General features: G+C 44.9%; 1 protein-coding gene across 1 annotated transcript in view; it reads right to left on the bottom strand.

The window, feature by feature from the left end:
* The window catches only part of MYO5B (myosin VB), a 152,398-nt gene that overhangs the window by 113,084 nt on the left and 21,738 nt on the right, over positions 1-17,576 (bottom strand). Inside the window, exons 2-4 of the mRNA XM_080371670.1 lie at positions 10,170-10,280; positions 6,435-6,603; positions 4,058-4,202 (exon numbers count right to left, since the gene is read on the bottom strand). Coding sequence (XP_080227796.1) covers positions 4,058-4,202; positions 6,435-6,603; positions 10,170-10,280 — 425 coding nt within the window. The remainder of the gene's footprint in view (positions 1-4,057; positions 4,203-6,434; positions 6,604-10,169; positions 10,281-17,576) is intronic.

The following is a 17,576-nucleotide window of genomic DNA, read 5'->3' as shown; positions in this document are numbered from 1 at the left end:
CCAAAGGTGTAAAAGGCACAAACACCCAACGCACCTCACCAGGTAGCATTAGGAGGACAGAGACAAAGACCACAGAAGGAGACAGTTGCACTGCGCTGCAGAAAATGTGTATCCCAAAGCACAAATTACTTCAAACCCCACACCCCCAGCTATTAGCAATCACTAAGTAATCCATCCTTCCACCACCCCAACACCTGACTCTGCCACCTCTGGTAGCAGCACACGGAGCAAATTAACTCTATGCTGTGTATTTTGCCTAAACCAGTATTGTTTCAATGACCCAAGCACACTCAGTCTCATACCGAGTATGCAGGGAGTTTCTAAAGAGCTAGTCACTGCAAAAATTAGAGGCTGTCACATATGAATTTTAAGCACTTGCCTTTTTTCAAGCTGTTTTACATGCAAGTACTGCAAAGCAACTCTCTGCAAAGCACCCTCTTTGGCAAAATCCTTCATTTAGAGGAGAGTTTTAACACATGCCCAAATCATAGTAGGTGTTCAGATGCTTTGTGAACTATTTTGTCCCAAAAAAGGGATCAGATGTTGTTATACATTCTCTGCAGCCACTTGTCCAGCCCACCCATGGCTTTTTATCCTTTCCCTCCCCCCCCCTCCTTCTTTTAAATTGGCTTTTCCTGATGACAGGACAACACCAGACACAGGACCCAGCAGAGCTTTACAGCCACCTGTGAAGATTCCTCCAGCCCAATCTTCTGGATACTGTTGGCTTGAGGGAGGTAAGAAAGCACAGGACAACTTCACTAACACTTGTACACCAGCAAATGTCTTAAACTCTGTCCTGACACCCTGTACCTACATAGCAATGGTACACCAGAAGCCCAGAGAAGTAAAAATCTAATCGTCTCCAACTTTTCTCATTTAACAATGAATCTTGGACTTTGTGCCCCTTTTCCTTGCCATCTATGCAATGCCATTCAGTCATCTCCGTTACATCTTCCCAGTGTGCTCTAGGCCACTAATAAAGCTAAAATATACATATATCTATTATGCATTTTATGTAATTATATATGTATGTATGTTTATTATTTATTTTTTATATATATGACCTTGCCTTCTGTACTGGAAAAGAGCTCTTCAAGGTGCCTTCATGGTTCCTGATTATGTCCTTGCCCTGTTTGTTCTATAAAAACATGTCACACCTTGCAGCATTCCTTATCCAGGTCTTCATGAAAAGGACAGAGAGTTTACCCTTGGAGGACCGCTGCAACTTCCCCACAGCACGGGAGAAGACAGCACCATCAGCCCACTCACAGGCGCTTGCTCCAAGTTCACACTATTTGCCTGTGGCCCCAAAAGAAGTCTTGAGCGTGATTTCAGCAATTTTTTTTTTGAAGCGTTTATTAGCCCAGTGCAGTGTTTGATAGGAAGGAAGCAGTTCACTGAGAGTCAACTAATGAAATTCTGCTTTGCCACTCAAACCACACGAGTATTATCCTATGGACATATATGAAAGCATGAAAATGAAGAAGCCACTCATTACAAAACACTCCAAAGACCAGACAAGCTCACACGGCAACAACTGCTTGATGGCTCCAGCAAGGTATTTACTCAGCACCTTTTTTGCTCAGTGATGCTGCAAATAACATCAGCTCTTTCCAAGCAGCCTTCCATGAAGAAAGCTTGTTTCACTTGTTTGGTTTTCTTACTTACATTGAAGACACTATCATTCAAAGAAAACCAGAGAAATTCAAACAATGCACATCTACATTATTAATCTTTCTTCTATGATGTGATTTGCATTTAATATTAGAATAATTCCATTTTTAAAAAAATATAAGCCTATATGTGCATATACATACACAAGCACACACTTGCATAAAGAAAGCAAAGCAGAAGGTTAGCTAGAGACCTGCTTGCCTGCACTCAGTGACATTGCAAGTTTGACCTTCTGAGATTGAAGGTTTGAGTTTTATTCCTGGTCTATCGGATGCACCAGACATAACACAATTTTTTAAAAGCCAAGACAATGCAAAACAAGTGATGTTTTTGCACCAGTTTAGGTTTAACATGCTCACAGACCTCCATCCTGATGGCTGAACTGCCCAAGTACCCATGCCCCACCATGCTCACGTGCACCACAACTGCCTAAAGCAGAGATCAGACGACACACCCCACAGAGTCAGTAATTCAGTGAAAATGAAAAAGAAAAAAGTACTTTCCAATGCACTACATCCATCACTCATGGGACAGGCCGTCCACACACCTGCCTGAGCAGCTCCACCACTCTCACTGCGGCACTGTAGAGGGAAAAGCCCAAATCAAACTCCGGAGAACACAATGTCCACCCAGAAGCTTTCAGATTGAAAATAGTGTGCTACATTTTAAGGCACTTTACAAATAACCAGGCAGATTCCTATAATCCACATTCCAATCTCCTCTCAACCCCATTTGAATCCCTCTTTTGTACCTGAGCCTGCAATTACCGTAGTATCATCCCAAGACAGAAAGCACAAGAGCAGCAGTGAACAGCCAGCATCTTGTTTAAGAGCTTTGAAGGTGGTTATTTCCACATCCCCCTGCAAAGAGAGGCGTCCTAACCATTCAGAGACAGCAGTTATCAATTACAGGTGGCTGTCAAGAGTAGATTTACTCTGATAAGGAGGAGAGCAGAGATGAACATCTCTGGCTAGAGCTGTCTGTTAACACACTGCCTGCAAAATTACACAGGAATGCCAGAAACCACCAAGTCTTCCCCAGCACAGCCTTCAGCAGAAAAGCAAGTCATTGCCTTGTATTTAAGAAACATGCCCAGGAAAATCCATGGGTCCTGTCCACGTCGGTCAGCAAAACCCTGACATCTTCTAAAAACAACTATGCAGCTTGCTGCTGAGCCACGTAAAAAGGACACAGTCCTAAGTCCTTCTCTTCTACAGACAGCTCCCCACATTTCTAAATTCTTCTCAAAGCGGTTTTGCTGAAAGCGCAAACACTTGCAGGTGGTCTGAACCGCAAGCCAGAGTCCGTTTGGGTACAATCCATCTGATCTCCGCCCATGGCAGTGCTCCTCCAGGTCATCTCTGGACTGAACTCTGGCTCATACTTGAGTAGAAATGCATCCTAACTCACTACTTAAAGCCAAGACACAGCAGAAAACAGGCTGCAGCCCTCGGTAAACAGTTCAGTGCTGACTCTTGCTATTAAAAGCCAGGGCCGTATAAAAATCACAGCTAACCCAAAAGCAAATCTAAACACTATGCAAGTCCAGAAAACTGTAATAAAACGATCCCTGATGCAACAACTTTCATCTTCCTCTCAAATTCTCTTTTAGATCGTGGCTTACCTAGTAAGAACAAAATCCTGCATCTGTCCTCAGCAACACCACAGACAGAAATAAAGTCAAGTCATACTAATTCATCTGGTGAAGACACTGCTTTGAAGGATCCAAGTATCTCCAAAGGATTTAAGTACCTACAAATATCTGCCAGTCACCTCCTAACTCAAAATCACAGCATCCCCATAAAAATGACTAACATTAAGCTCCTGGGTTTAGTCTGATTATCTCGCCAAATTATCTGAAATGTGGTTTCCTCCAAGATATTAAATATGACATTTGCAGAGTGGTTTGAATTTCTTCCAGGAAACTCATCCAAGCAGGAACAGAAGATTCCCTATCTGAATCACAGTTGCACCAAGCCCATGAGCTACCAAGGACCACAGAGATCCCTAGCAGTCTCAGCAGCCCATTAAACAGAATTAATTAGAAATACCTGACCTCAAAAAGATTTCAGTGTAAAGCAGTTCTGCACCATGCAAGCAAGGCTGCTGCAAGAACCAAGTCTTACATCTCACAGAAAAGGGAGTGAGCTACAGCACCCATGGGTGAAGACAGCCACCATGACGGGGAGATGTCATACCAATCTAGGGATATAAAAGCATGATAGCAGACTCCCTGTTCTCAGCAGAGATGAAAATCTGGAAGTTTCATACTACTCTCCATAACTTCACTTTAACTGCATATTTGCAGCATTTAACTGCATATTTACCTGCTTTTGATCCAACAGTTCGATCCGATCCCAATGCCTGTGCACCCACTCACCTTGCCATCTGCTTATAGGCTTCCTCTGCCACTGCAAAGATGTGAGGATCCATATCCCCCGTGTTTTGGTCTCTGTATGCATAGATGACATCTTGATCATAGATTGGCATCTGTTCATATGGATTGATGGCAACTAGTACAATACCTTCAAAGAGATAAATAGACATGTTACAAATCAAGCACAGAGTTACTACTTCAGGCTTTTCAGGAACTGCATTAGTTTTTTTGATCAATATTTGTTGTTTTCTTAAACATGATGACTGGAGGAAACAAAGAAGAAAAAAATAAGGAGGACAAAGGAATGGGGATAGACTCCTAATTCTTATCTCAGCATTTCCTTCAAAGTGCTATGCTTCGATAGCAAGGCAATCAGCTCCCGTACAGCTACAGAGGCGGCATACAAAACTGTTGAAAAGAGCAAATATATAATCTTCATTGTGTGGAACCAGACTTTGCAGGGGAGTGAGAAGAGTTAACAGTGCCTGAGCCACCACTTCAGAAAAGCAGTACCTATGTAACCAAAGCTCTGCTAGACCCGAACAGATATCCTGGATTTTCCTCAGCTTAAATTCTGAGAAAAAGCTCATAACAAAGGAGGTACTCAAATCAAGATGAAATGTATAAATCACAGGAAAGGAATGCCAGAGCCTGCATTAAAGCTTTAATGTCTTCCTCTTCAGCTCTGGGAATGCCATGCCTGCCCAGAAGAGGCAGTGAGCCCACGACTTACTGAGGGGCAAAGCCACTCGTGGTGCTACCTGTACGCTCAAGAGAGCTGGTCTGTACCCTGAAAAACTGAGGCACTACAAGTTCCACCTCCGAAGTACCTTCAGGTTTTGCTAGTTTAAAATGTTACTGTAAGGAGCTCCGGAAAGCATGTGGCTGGTGGGACTGGGTGCTGCATTCCCAGCACAGCCACGCTGAAGTTACAGCAAATCACAGGATACACAAGTTAAAGCGCAACGAAAGGCAAAGTTCAGCTAAGTCACATTACCTGCCTCTGTGGGATATTAACCCAACAGCTTCACCTCACTGTGCCCTGCTCCTGTTTGCCGCTCGGTTCTTTTAGGGTCATGCATCACTTTCCCTTAGTAACCAAAAACACACCTGCAGCCACAACGCAAGTCAAGCTGAAGGGCTGTAGTTGCCTCAGCACTGGCTGCCTGATAAGCACTTTTTGCCTTTTCTCAACTACTTTATAACCAAAGCACAAGGTATGCTGCACCAACACAGAGTTTTGTAGCTAAATCTACACTAGCTAAGCCCAAACAGCTAAGCCTAAACTTATGTATCTTCATTAGCTCAATGCTGTGCTCAGGATTATCATAAACCTTCACAAAAAGCTGCACTAAAGAAACCTCACTGATTTTGGATGAGAGCAGGCTGGCAGCTGACTGGGAGCACACATGCACCTGCAAAAGGCTGCAAGTCATGCCCGTAGTCTAACATTACATATCATTAAATATGTGAAGGAAAGTCACCGCTTACCAGCCACTGAGGCCACGTATTTCAAGGGCACTACTTTAAGAAGTCAGATCCCGCCAAGCTTTTCTTCAACAACCCTAAATTGCAACACTTAATCATAGCTGCACACACCAGCCTTAACCCTGCTATGCAAATAGTCCCATGCATTTTGCTGAAATCTTGCAACTCATCACTTAAGAGAATCATTAAGTCTATACCACTGCTAACAAGGTCATCTGGAGTGCCAGCAAGAGGGTTCAATATTCTTCAATGTAACTGAATAAAAGTGGCTGAATCACCTTTTTTCCTTTTTTTTTTTTTTTTTTTTTTTTTAGGTTGCAATTTATTTTCATCCCTTTACAGGTAACTGCTGTCTTGACTGGCTTTGGCAGGCCACCCTTCCTGGGGAATGACAATGACAAACCCAAGTTCACAGCTGCCTGCCCTCCTGCTTTGAATTTGTTAGATGACCCCCAAAGTCATCATGAAAAAGAAAGGAACAGCAGTGCAGCAGGGGGCTTTTTTTGTAGCCTTTCAGAAAGAAAACCTGCTGTGGACATTCTTCAGTCTGATCACACCTTTCTGGCACACTGCTGTTCTCCTGTGGTTTGCTAGGTCCAACTTTTTCCCCCCCCCAGGCTGCCAAGCACACACAAAGTTGGCCTCAAACTCATCTGACAACACATTACCACCAAGAGTTACATACATGGATCATGAGGCTCAGGAAGTTCACAATGCACCCACCCTCAAAACCCACCTCTGGTTTTCCAACCTAAAGCTTACTGGCACACACTCATGTTGTCCCACATGCCCCAAACTCACAGCCCCTGGCTTGTGGTCTCAAGGGGTTTCTTTGTGGACATGCTCTAACCTACTGCTTCCCAGGAGCTGAACGTGTGGCCTGGACACTCACCACAGTATGTATAGATGTGGTTGGACTCAAGGAACCTGACTTTGAGGCTGTGGAGGACCGCAGGCTCGTGCAGGTAGCTCAGGGCCGTTAGGTCATTCTCTCCCACCAGGATATCTGGATTGCGCAGGAAAGGCAGCTTATTTCCTTGGTCAACGGGATATTCATAGAGCTGAAAAGACACACACGAGAAACATGAGAACACAAAAAGTAACAGCCCCTTCAATGTCTTACAACCTATTCATAACTTAACTTATCCAAGCATAACTCCATCCTGATACTATAAAATACTTACACCTCCCACTCTAAATGGAATGAAAGTCCCTTTGAGCTAAATGCTATAGGGACCTGGCTGACATGCTACCAGGTGACAGATCATCCCCTTGGTATTTACCCTAGGCTTTGAGCTGGCCAACAGACAGTCCTGGTGGACACTGATGGTCCGTAAGCATCAACCTGAGCATACCTGAGTTGTTTTCAGGTCAGCCTTGGGGCAAATAGCCTTTAGCCAGCTCTGAGCAGTAACAGGTACCATACAGAAAATCACAGTTTCATCTGACCTAAGCATCTTCACACTCTTTGAAAAGCAGCTTTATTTCAAACTACACCATATTCTTCCCATCAGAGCAATTTCTCAACTCATTTTTAATTCAAGTTACTTTTATACTCAAAATCCTACACCCCTCCAGGCAGAGGACATGGAGAAGCACAGAGCCCCTGCTGCTTCAATATCTGAAGAGCCAGGTTATGCTATTGAAACATATGGCTGCCCATATGCTAACAATTTTTGACTCATCCCCAAATGAACAGCAGACCCAAAAGCTAAAGAAAAAGCGTAATTTTCTTCCTTTACAGTAAAGGAAAACAAAAATGGCCTATAATACTGCTTCCCACAGAGTGTCTCAGGAAGGGATCCCAATGCTCAGCTCCCAGAAGAAGGGAGGAATCCCAGTGTGCAAGCAAAAGGGCATCACTACCGTTGCACTTGCACTGGATCGCTGCCCATGCCAACAGACCAAGAAAAACCCACCCAAGTCCACAAGAACAGGCTCAAGAGCTTCTGACAACCTCAGGCTTGTTTTATACTCCAATTCCATGTTGCCCATGCCAATTTTCAAGAGTCTGCACTCAGTCTCGCATCTTAATGGAAAACACACTAGGGATCCCTTGTGGTATTTAAAAATCAGCTCTTCATTCAGAGAGAGTACTCTTGCATACAGGGTACAGTCAGAAATGACAAAAACCATGAAAATTCACTTAAAGTACAAGGACAAAGGAGAAGCACTAAACAGTTGGGTAATGCACGTTGGCTGTCAGGAACAAAAGGCTTTCAACAGCTTCAAATTCCCCGAAGATACATATGCTCAGTATCTCCATCTGATGCACATGTGCGCCATTCCTCTTTGCTAAATATTTTCAGCCCAACATGATTTGGGTTCAGGCAGGGTTTAATACTGAAAAGCATCACACAAGTCTCTGGGAGCACCCACACTAAGCCGTGCTCTCTTGCACAACCTCAAAATGAGCCATTCCCGTGTTTCACCATGACAGCGACATGCTTATTAAGCTACTGTCTACAACACCTAGTAATCCTTTAATCAACTTGTTCTTTCATGTTGCTGACCCTAAACTCTGCTGTACAAAAAGGCCAGATCTTGCAGGACTTCTTAGCCCCTTTGGTTTCCAGGGAGATATCCATATTAAAGAGGAAAAAAGGTAAAGACCTATCCTGCCTCTCAAGTACTAGAACTGCTAAACATCTCAACCAGAAAAGAAGGATGGAGGGTGCAGTACTCAGCAATACATGCAGATGTACTTTGGCAGCCTAAGCACAGCAAGTGGTAGGTAAGAGCTGCTGTGGATGAGATGGGCACCCACCTGCACGCAGGCACCCATCTCTGCTGGGCACCCATTAGGGCTGCTCATGAAACCTGCCTCAGAGTCAAAGCCCGTAGTGCTTTTCACACCCTTCATAAGTTTCTTGCAAAGCCTTAAGCATTTGTGCTTGGTTTCTCCAAGGGTTCTATCTTCTTGCCTCAAGGCCAAGAAAAAAATATGTAAAAACCTGACACAAGGGTAATCCCTGTGGGATCTGATGCCACTGGAAGGCAGAAACAAGCTGCTGTGTGCATTGACTGGAATGATGGAAGCATGCCCATCATAAGCATCATGTCACTGAAGAAAAAGATATGGTCAAATGATGATTGATATGACTTCAAACAGGAAGTAACAGACACAGGATGGTCCAGGAGGTCCAGCCACAGGGCTACTGGACAGGGAGCCCACCAAGAACCAAGGGGCAGTGACTCATGGTCCTACAAGAACTGCCTGCTGTTTCCAAGGGACAGTGAGGTGGTATCTGTGAATCTCCTCATCTAGATTTATTACCATGGAGGGGAAAAGAGCATCTCCAAGAGCAGCACCATCCACACTCTACACCCTCCTCAGAAAGCTGCCCTGTGCTGGAAGGACAAACTGAGGAGGACATCAAATACAATCGAGGCTGACCTGGGAAGAGCCAACAGCACCGTGCACTGGGTGCAGATTTCAACACGCATGACTTTCTTTGCAAACCTGGCACATTCACATACTGCACACAGCCCATGCTTTGCTGCTCTGAAAGAAGAATTCTTTTGATGAACAGTCTAATCAAGCATCTCTCATTCCTGTTCTCCATCTTCCCATTAAGTAATATGGTGAAAATACTCCCCACAGCATCAAAATGGTTGGCTGGCAGGGGATGTGAATTACTCACTCTCCTCAGAGTCTTTTCAAATTGGAGAAAGTGGCTTCTATTAACTCTTCTAAGCAACAGACCAGACCATGCTCTACATAATAAAGAAAGACGTACCTGCTCAGTGAAGAGAGCTGGCTTAGGTGGAATTCTTCATGAAAAATATATTTATTCTTCGCTACACCAGGCACCACACATGGGAAATGCACCCCGTGGTGGGTATGCAGCACGGCTGCTCCCCACCCATAAGCCACCCAAATTTCGCAGCCAATGCAAATGCCATGGTTAACTACATCTGCAATCCCCCACCGTTAACCTAACATCCCACCACGTGAGGTTTTTGTGCAGGACAGAAAGCAGCTGCTCTTCCCCAGCCTCCGTCATGCTTTGGAAATGATTTATCACTGGCTGCACACATGCCATGAGCTGTGGCTGCTGGTGCATTTGAAAGCAGCACTTGCTAAAAAACATCTACATTTAAATGAGTTTTCTCATATCTGTCTTTTAGAGTTTTTAATTTTTTAAAAAAGAGAGAAAAAAAGGGGTTTAAATAAGATTATACTTAAAGAGGAAAAACTAAGGTGCAGAGAAAGCTGTTGCACAGCAGTCACTTCTGCGCTCTATGTGATTTTTTTCCATTGGTACCCAAGTTTGAGTAGATGCCACCAGCCATGCTCTTTCCAATTTGTTCAGCAGTAAAAAGCACAAACTGGTATTTCTAACATACTGCTGCTATTAAAAAAAAAAAAAATTCATTCTGATATCACAGACTATTACAGCTTTGCCAGGGGATGAAGACAGATGAGGGAGGTCAAGGGCTTTTCTCATAACCTACTATAACACAAGCGTCTGGGGAGGCAGCAGGCAAGGAAAAGCTGGAAGTGCTAAGGCAATAAACCACATTTTAAAATACTTCCTAAAAAATATGAGATGGCTCAGTCTTCTTCACACATCAATTCAAAGCTTTAAATTACTGAAAAGAATAATGATGTTCAAAAGCTTACAGTTTCATCTTCAAGTTTCAGATGGAGGCTTTTATCTCCTTCTTTGTAATCCTTGATAATTTCTGCCGATCTCCAAACTTCATCAGGGTCGGGAATCCAAACCTTAGTGTTCTGGGGAGAGGGAGGAGGGGGGGCAGAGAAAGAAAGAAAAAAGAACTTAAACACAAGAAAACCTCAGGAAATTAAATCAGAAATAAATAATTCACCACGGATACAATTTCACACTCATTGTAATGTCAGCGCAGCTAAACCATTTATTTCAGTCCAAAAAAAAAATATTCTCATTTTAGGTTTGGGGGCAAATTATAGACCAGAAGTCTGATATTCAATCAGGCTTCTCCTGGACAAGGGGTACACTGGCTTCTAATCGATCTAACAAAGTAACATAGAGTCTCAAGGTAAATGTGGAATTTAATTTCCCTGGGAAAAAAATTAAACAGAACAGCCTTCCAGTGGCCTTTATGAAGTTACACAATTCACCCCCAGCAGACCGTACACCAAAGCGTATTTCTTTTGCACAAAACAACAACAGGTTGCTCTCCGCACAGCAAGCCCTAACCCAATCCTACTGCTGTGGAGCTAAGCAGGCAAAAGACAACACTAAAGCCAATTTTTTCAGTTGGAGGCAAAGCTGCAAACAGGCTTCAAGGTTCCAGGAAAATGTTTAGATGCAATGTTTAACCTTTTTAGCATCTCCAAAGTTAGGGCCACCGTTATGCCTTCAAGGAGAAATCCCAAAGGCAGACCTGTACAGCCCAGCCAAAGTGTCCATGAAGGGACAAAATCCAAAAGCAAGTAGCACCACTCACGTAACAAGATTATGGCGTTACTCAAGAGCCGCAACACTTCCTGCTAATGAGATTTAATTGCTTTTATGATGCAGAGATAAATACTCTGCCCAGACTGCATAAAAGCATCCCCCCCATGCAGAGCAAGGAACTGTTGCTGTGCCAAGACCTCCAGTACAACCCTCAGGAGTTGGGACAAATGCACTGCAGACCCAGCAGTAACCCTGCAACCTCCATCCATGTGTTTCCCTCACCCTCTACCTTTCTTTTTGCCAGAGCAGGCACCAGATTCCCTGCTCATGAGGCTGCCAGGGCAAGATCCTGACCAACAAGGCAGGCAAAACTGCTCCATCTCTGCAGGGAGTCACCTTAAGCCAGGCTTTTGTTGCTAGACATGGACCCATAAAAGCCAGCCTGATGCTGGACTCAGCCAGCCAACACAGTCAACAGGAACCCTTCAACAATCACTTACTTATTGGCATTTGGTGTGGCATGTCTCCTCCCAACTCGTCCTGCTGATTGCAGTAAGAACTATATAAACTTACTGTTACACAAAACACAAAGCATTGGGGGAAATCCTAGCAAATCCAAGCAACACCAGTACCATAGCACCAAAGATGGATTTGGCCCTCATCTTAAAACCAAAACCCCAGCACACAACAGCCAAATAACTCTCATAGCAACCCAAGAGTTAAAGCAGAAGCAGCAGCCCACTCTACAGCTGAAGAGCAATAGATTTTTATATGTATCGCATGCGATTATTTTTAGAGCTGCTCAATAGCTACAGCAGCAGGAACCTTTAGATGTTAATGGAGCTCCACAGATGTATTGCTAGAACAGCAGTTTTATCATAGAAGGGAAAATAAATAAATAAACAAATAGATTTTTCTTAGCATATCATCTCTCACCCCATGAGCCTTCAGTGTTTTCCCTGCCACAAGGAAGGGGCCAGTTTGAGACCCCCAGCCCAATCGCCCCTGCCCCCTCCAGCAAGCAGTGTTGCAAGAAACAAAACATCCCTGCAGTGTAGTCAGAAGCCCCATCTTTGGCTGGACCATAAAAGGAGCAGGTGCAGCTGGCAAGATGGCAACACATCACTCAGCTTTCCTCACCCCAGTTTCTCCAGGCTCCAACAGTATGGGAAGGGCTTCACAGACCACTGCTGCAGCTCTCATCCCTCCTGCAAAGTGCCTTGCTTGCCTTTTCATCCCCATCCCTGCGGTTTCATCCAGTGCCAGTTCTCTCCTGGCAGAAGAGCTATCAAACACGTTCTAGAACTGCCCAAAATAGCCAAGGAACAGGATGTACCTGGCCCAAGGCAGCTTCAAAAACAAAATGTTGCTGGTCTTGACTGGAGTCATGCAAATTCACCACCTGTGCACAGGGCTGGGCTGAGCCATGGACCTGCCTGGACAGAGGGATGCAGAGTGCAGCACGCTGACCCCAAATGATGATGCCTGCACACACTTTGGTGGATGAAATCTGGGTTGACCTCCAGCAGCAGTAAGAGGTCACATCGGCCCCTCACGGCAACTCATCACCAACCATGGCCAAGAGCCACCTAACACCCGGGTGAGATGCAAGGCTCTGCCACTGCTGGCGGAGGGTAGTAGCTCTCAGCACTCACTGCCCAGGGATGGACTTACAACGTGGTGTGGAAGACTTCACATCCCATCAGCCGCCCCGACCAGAAAACTACAGAATTTTAATGATAAAACTGATTTTTCAAAACTCTCTGTACACACACACAGGGGCAAAGGACCACACAGTACAGAAGGCAGTAAGATTGAAGTGTTTGCCAGGTCTCAGGAGCCCTGGGGTAAATTGTTCCCCAGCTGTGAGATCCCAAATGCAATTACAGCTCCAGGAAAAACACTCCCCGCACCGAGCACTTCCCATCCTCCTAAGTAGCTGCAGGCTGTTAGAACAGGCTGTTATGAATGCATTTCCCCAAGCAGCTATAATGCTGTCATCTCGTGCGTGCATGCACACATACATCCAAAATGAGGAGCCCTTTTTTTTTTTGCCTGTGCATTTTCACCGTCCTCCCCTCCTTGCTGAGAGAGCTCCAGCAGAGATACAAGTGCTCAGCCCTGCAGGCAGGGCAGGCGGCTACACTAACCCGCACCCAACCCTTCCCTTTCGTCCATAAATCCCACATACGTTAAACCATAGACCGCTGAAATAAGAGCACTTTGTCATCCATAGATCTTTACAAGGCAAGCTTTAATTAAAACCCGACAGGCCTTGGAGGCAACCCATGTTGGGGGCACACTGGAGCCCCGTGCTATCATTGCCTGCCTTCCCTGACTCTTGACTTCTGTAACCTGCTCCCTCCAAAGCGACTTCACTCACCATACATTAGCCAATTATATTCACATGGATGAAAGCCACCAGGTCATCAAAACCATGTCCCCAGGCAGGTACCCATCCAGGCAGGAATAGAGAATCTCTGTGAACCTCCACTTCCATAATATCACCTCTAGAGTAATTACTCCACTTTATATGCCATGTCCTGGCTTCATTAGCTTTAACCATTTAACTTCTGGAGGAGCTTGTTATAAAGGGAAAGGGCAAGTGGGTCTATCTGGAAGTCCTTGGACCAGAGAATTAGCTGGACTTCAGGCTCAGGAGACACAACCCTGGCTAGACCACTTAACCTCCCGATACTCCAGTGTCTCCATCCAGGAGGACAGAAAGAAAAGCATTTCTTTAATCCTGCAGGACATGTTTGAATGATGTGTTAGCATTAACCAGAAACAGTTCAGCATGTCCAGCCTCTCAAGAAAAAAATAAAATCTGCATTTGTTTTGTTTTTTTAAACCAGATTCCAAATAAAACCAAAGTGATTTGGTGCTCTTGAAGCCTCTTGCATTATTCCACCCAGCTTAAGCAGAAGCTTAATAAATTCAGTCCCCACCTTCTGATATGATTTAGATTTTAGCAGGATGCTGCTGTGGATGCAGATTAAAACCAACATTAAATTAGAAGAGGCAGGTTTTGTTTTGCTGTTCGAAAGCCATTGGTGCTAGCCAAAGGCACTCCCGACAAACCCTGAGTGATGTGTTTGGTGGATGCTCCATCACATCAGGAAGGGATGCTGGTGTGCATGGAAGGAGACACGTCTGTATGAACTGAGTATAATCTTCCATTAAACTGAAAGAGTATAACCTTCCATTAAATTAAGAAAAGAAAAATGCTTAAAAATTAGCTATCTCAGTTTAGCCTGTTTGGTGGCTGCAAGTCTTCGTGGCAAGTTGGAAGTCAGCAAATCCGTCTTTATTATTATTGGATTTTAATCCCCTGAGTTATTTCAGGAATGGCAATACTCACAGCTGACCCTGAGAAGTTTTCACTGCTCCTGGGTCAAGGGCACTTTTCCAGGAGCATCCTTCCAACAGGACTGCAGCAAGAGGGAGGGCACGACAGAAAACCCACAATACTGTCAATACAACAACACCAACCTCCTGTGCTATTAGGAATTCAGTAACAAAGATTAAGATATAGTGTCTCATGACTAAGGTTCTTCCACATAGGTTAAGGAAAACTTATGCAAAGACTTCAGTAGCAACCAGAGACAGTGATGTACACCTTAGAAAAATCAAAGGTGAACACAAAAATGTGAACTAAGAATGATGTGAAGATTAGGAAAATTACCTAGATGCAAGCACACTCCTACTTTTTCCCCTTTGCTCGGACTTACTGCCAACCTTATTTTACACTCTTAAAAGAAATAACATGGTCCAGTATTACTGGATGCTCCTGAAGAGGACAAAAACATACGAAAGAAAAACCAGCATGAGCTTCAGTCCTGGTTTCCCCAGAATACTGGCATTTATACATACAGCATGTGAATGGTTAAGCAGCTTGCTTTGAAACAGTCCAACCATCACCCTGCAGCTCTTACAAGCCACCTATTACTTCAAATTAAAAGTTTTCCCCAACTTTGCTTTTCCCAAGTAAAAAAGCAAAACACACACTCTACCTCAAATTAAAAGTGATCATATCAAGCAGCACAACTCAGGGTTTGGATATAATTTTTCTTTTCCCTATTTGTTTTTAAACCGCTATTTAAATGATCTCTGTGGAGTTATCTTTACTTGCAGCAAAAAACCAGGACTCTCCTTGCAGCCACTGTACATGGATGCTAACAGACCTGCTTCTAGCTCTGCACTAATGCAAACAAACTTCTCTTCATTAATTTGCACTGGGTGTGCAGTCCTGGGCTGAACTGGGGTCACCGCCACATGTGTTTTTGTCCATCCACTGGCATTATGCCCACTGCAGCAGGATCCCACATCCCTTGTGATTAACAGGTGGTTACGGAGCTGTTTAGTTGTGCTAAATGTGCTTGTGCAAACCACCATGCTTGCTGGTGCTAGGAAAAGCCGCTCGATGGGTGCTGTCAGCAGGAGGGCATGGAAAGGCATCAGCTCCAGGGCTCTCCTGGGTGTCTTGCAGCCTTAAAAATCCATTCTACCCCACTTGGCAGATCCTCAGGAGAAAAATCTGCTTTGCCTGTGACACACCAAGGCACAGGCAAAGTTCTTCAGCAGCAGAGCAAAAACCTCTCTGGTAACGGACTTGTGGATCATTAACTTTTTTATTATTATTTACAGTATTGAACATCAGGGCAGATGGCAAACCATAATCCTCCCTTTCCAATCCTCCGAACAAGACTTTTCATCCCAGGAGTGATTTCTCCCCTGCCCGACAGACAAGCAAAGCCCATATTTAGGTCAGAGCTCCCCAAGCTGCACCGCGACTCGAGGACCCACTGACCCCTGCATCTCACCCCAGGCTGGCTTCTTCATTTGCTGTCAGGTACCACTGGCTGGCAAACCCTCACAGGGGTCAGGAGGGGATGGCAGAGAGTTTCACTGTTTGGTACAGAGCAGGCAGGGACACTCATGTTGTACTCCTCTCCACTGCCATTTCTACACCAGTACATAATGGTGGGACACCACACACGAGCCCAGCACCCCCAGCACAGAGGGCATCTGCTCATAACAAAGACCTCTAACAGGAAAAGACCCACTTCTTCCTCACCATAAGAACCCAAAAAAGCCGAAAGGAGAGGTCATGACTACCAAATCAGCATTTCAACACACAGCAAGGAACACACACTACCCCAACATCATGCTCAATGAGCAGGGAAAAAAAATAATAGTGGTTTACTTGTTAAAAACAAAAAACACCTCATTTTGAGCTACAGAATGCAAACACTAACTTGCTGAGAGTGTCAAATGCAAAGGGAAGGCAGCAGCACGCTGCAGAAACATCTCTGGTTCCTCAGCGTGAGAACAGGCAATTTGTGTATTTCCAGGACTGATAAAAATGCACAAATCCAAACAGTCAAGCCAAGGCCGATAAGCATATGTACATCTTGCCTCAAACTCCCCATCCTACTTGTGCTATCAGTGCAGAGACAGACCCAGGGAAAGCACGTAAATGCACACCCAGACCATGGCCACATCAAGGCAGGGCTCCTGAATTTTGGGAAGCATCCCTGTTCATCCCACAGCACTGTAGGGGTCGCTGGATTTGAGCTAGCAAAGCATACGCTTCGCTGATGTCTCCTAGGTACAGGGCTATTTTCCTTCCCCCAAAGAGCTGTCACACTGATGGATGGCTCCACGTCTCCCACCAGCACTAAATCTGCTCTATTTCTCTTTGCTGAATTTTATTCCCCTGCCCAAATTAACTCAAGATGATGATTTGCATAAAGTGTCACAGCAGCTGAGCAGTACTCAGCTGCTCGGACAAGCAGCCTCTGCAGCATTTATCCACTGGCTCATTAGCAGCACTTCCAATAAAGGGGCATTTAAAAGTCTTCAGTTCATCACTGCACTGCCTTCACCTCACCAACAGCAGAGGCAAAACTGGCACTGAGCAGAGCAGGGCTGCAGGCAAGCCCTGACACCAGGATAGAAATACTGGGGGTACCCTTGAAGGCTTTTCTTTACTTAATACGTGATTTCCAGGACAATTTCCAGGGCTAAGCAAGTGTCTCATGTAACCAACAGTCTTCCCATCCTTTCCCCTACTATTTCCTCCACAGTGTCTCAGCAGTGCTCATTACTTCAGGCTTAATTAAGACTGACAAGTTCAGAGCCAAGGTCTCAGGCACACACACAGCCCTGCTCTCACTGCAGCAATGGGCTGAAACGTAAAACCCCTCGTGCATTAAGTCATTAGATGCTGCAAAACCAGAGAGATCCCTAGGTGCTTTGGGACACTGCAAACAAACCATTCTGTTTTAATTTTGGGGGAAAAGCAGTCCCTTTCCTGGGCTGGGAAGCGATCCCCTTGTAGGCTGCGAGACCAGGATTTGCCCCAGGCACTGCAACAACTCCTGTCTTTTTACTTTGCTCCTCTACTCTTTAAGAAACAACAAAACCAAACCTCTCTGCCAGGGTCAACAAGACTTCACCCACAGGGGATGTGCATTATCACCTGCATTGCCGCTAACGAACTATCTCACAGCAGCTTGAGATGCTACAGGAGGAGCACTGTGCCTGTTTAGCTGGAGCTGGCAGCACTTGGGGTCTCGCTGTCCATCTCCTTCTGCAGCAGCGCCTTTCCAGCCTTGCATCAGGTTGAGCACAGGAGCCCCTCA

This window comes from Falco punctatus (assembly GCF_963210335.1).
Source record: "Falco punctatus genome assembly, chromosome: Z".
NCBI lineage: Eukaryota > Metazoa > Chordata > Aves > Falconiformes > Falconidae > Falco > Falco punctatus.
This window is presented reverse-complemented; position numbering and strand designations above follow the sequence as displayed.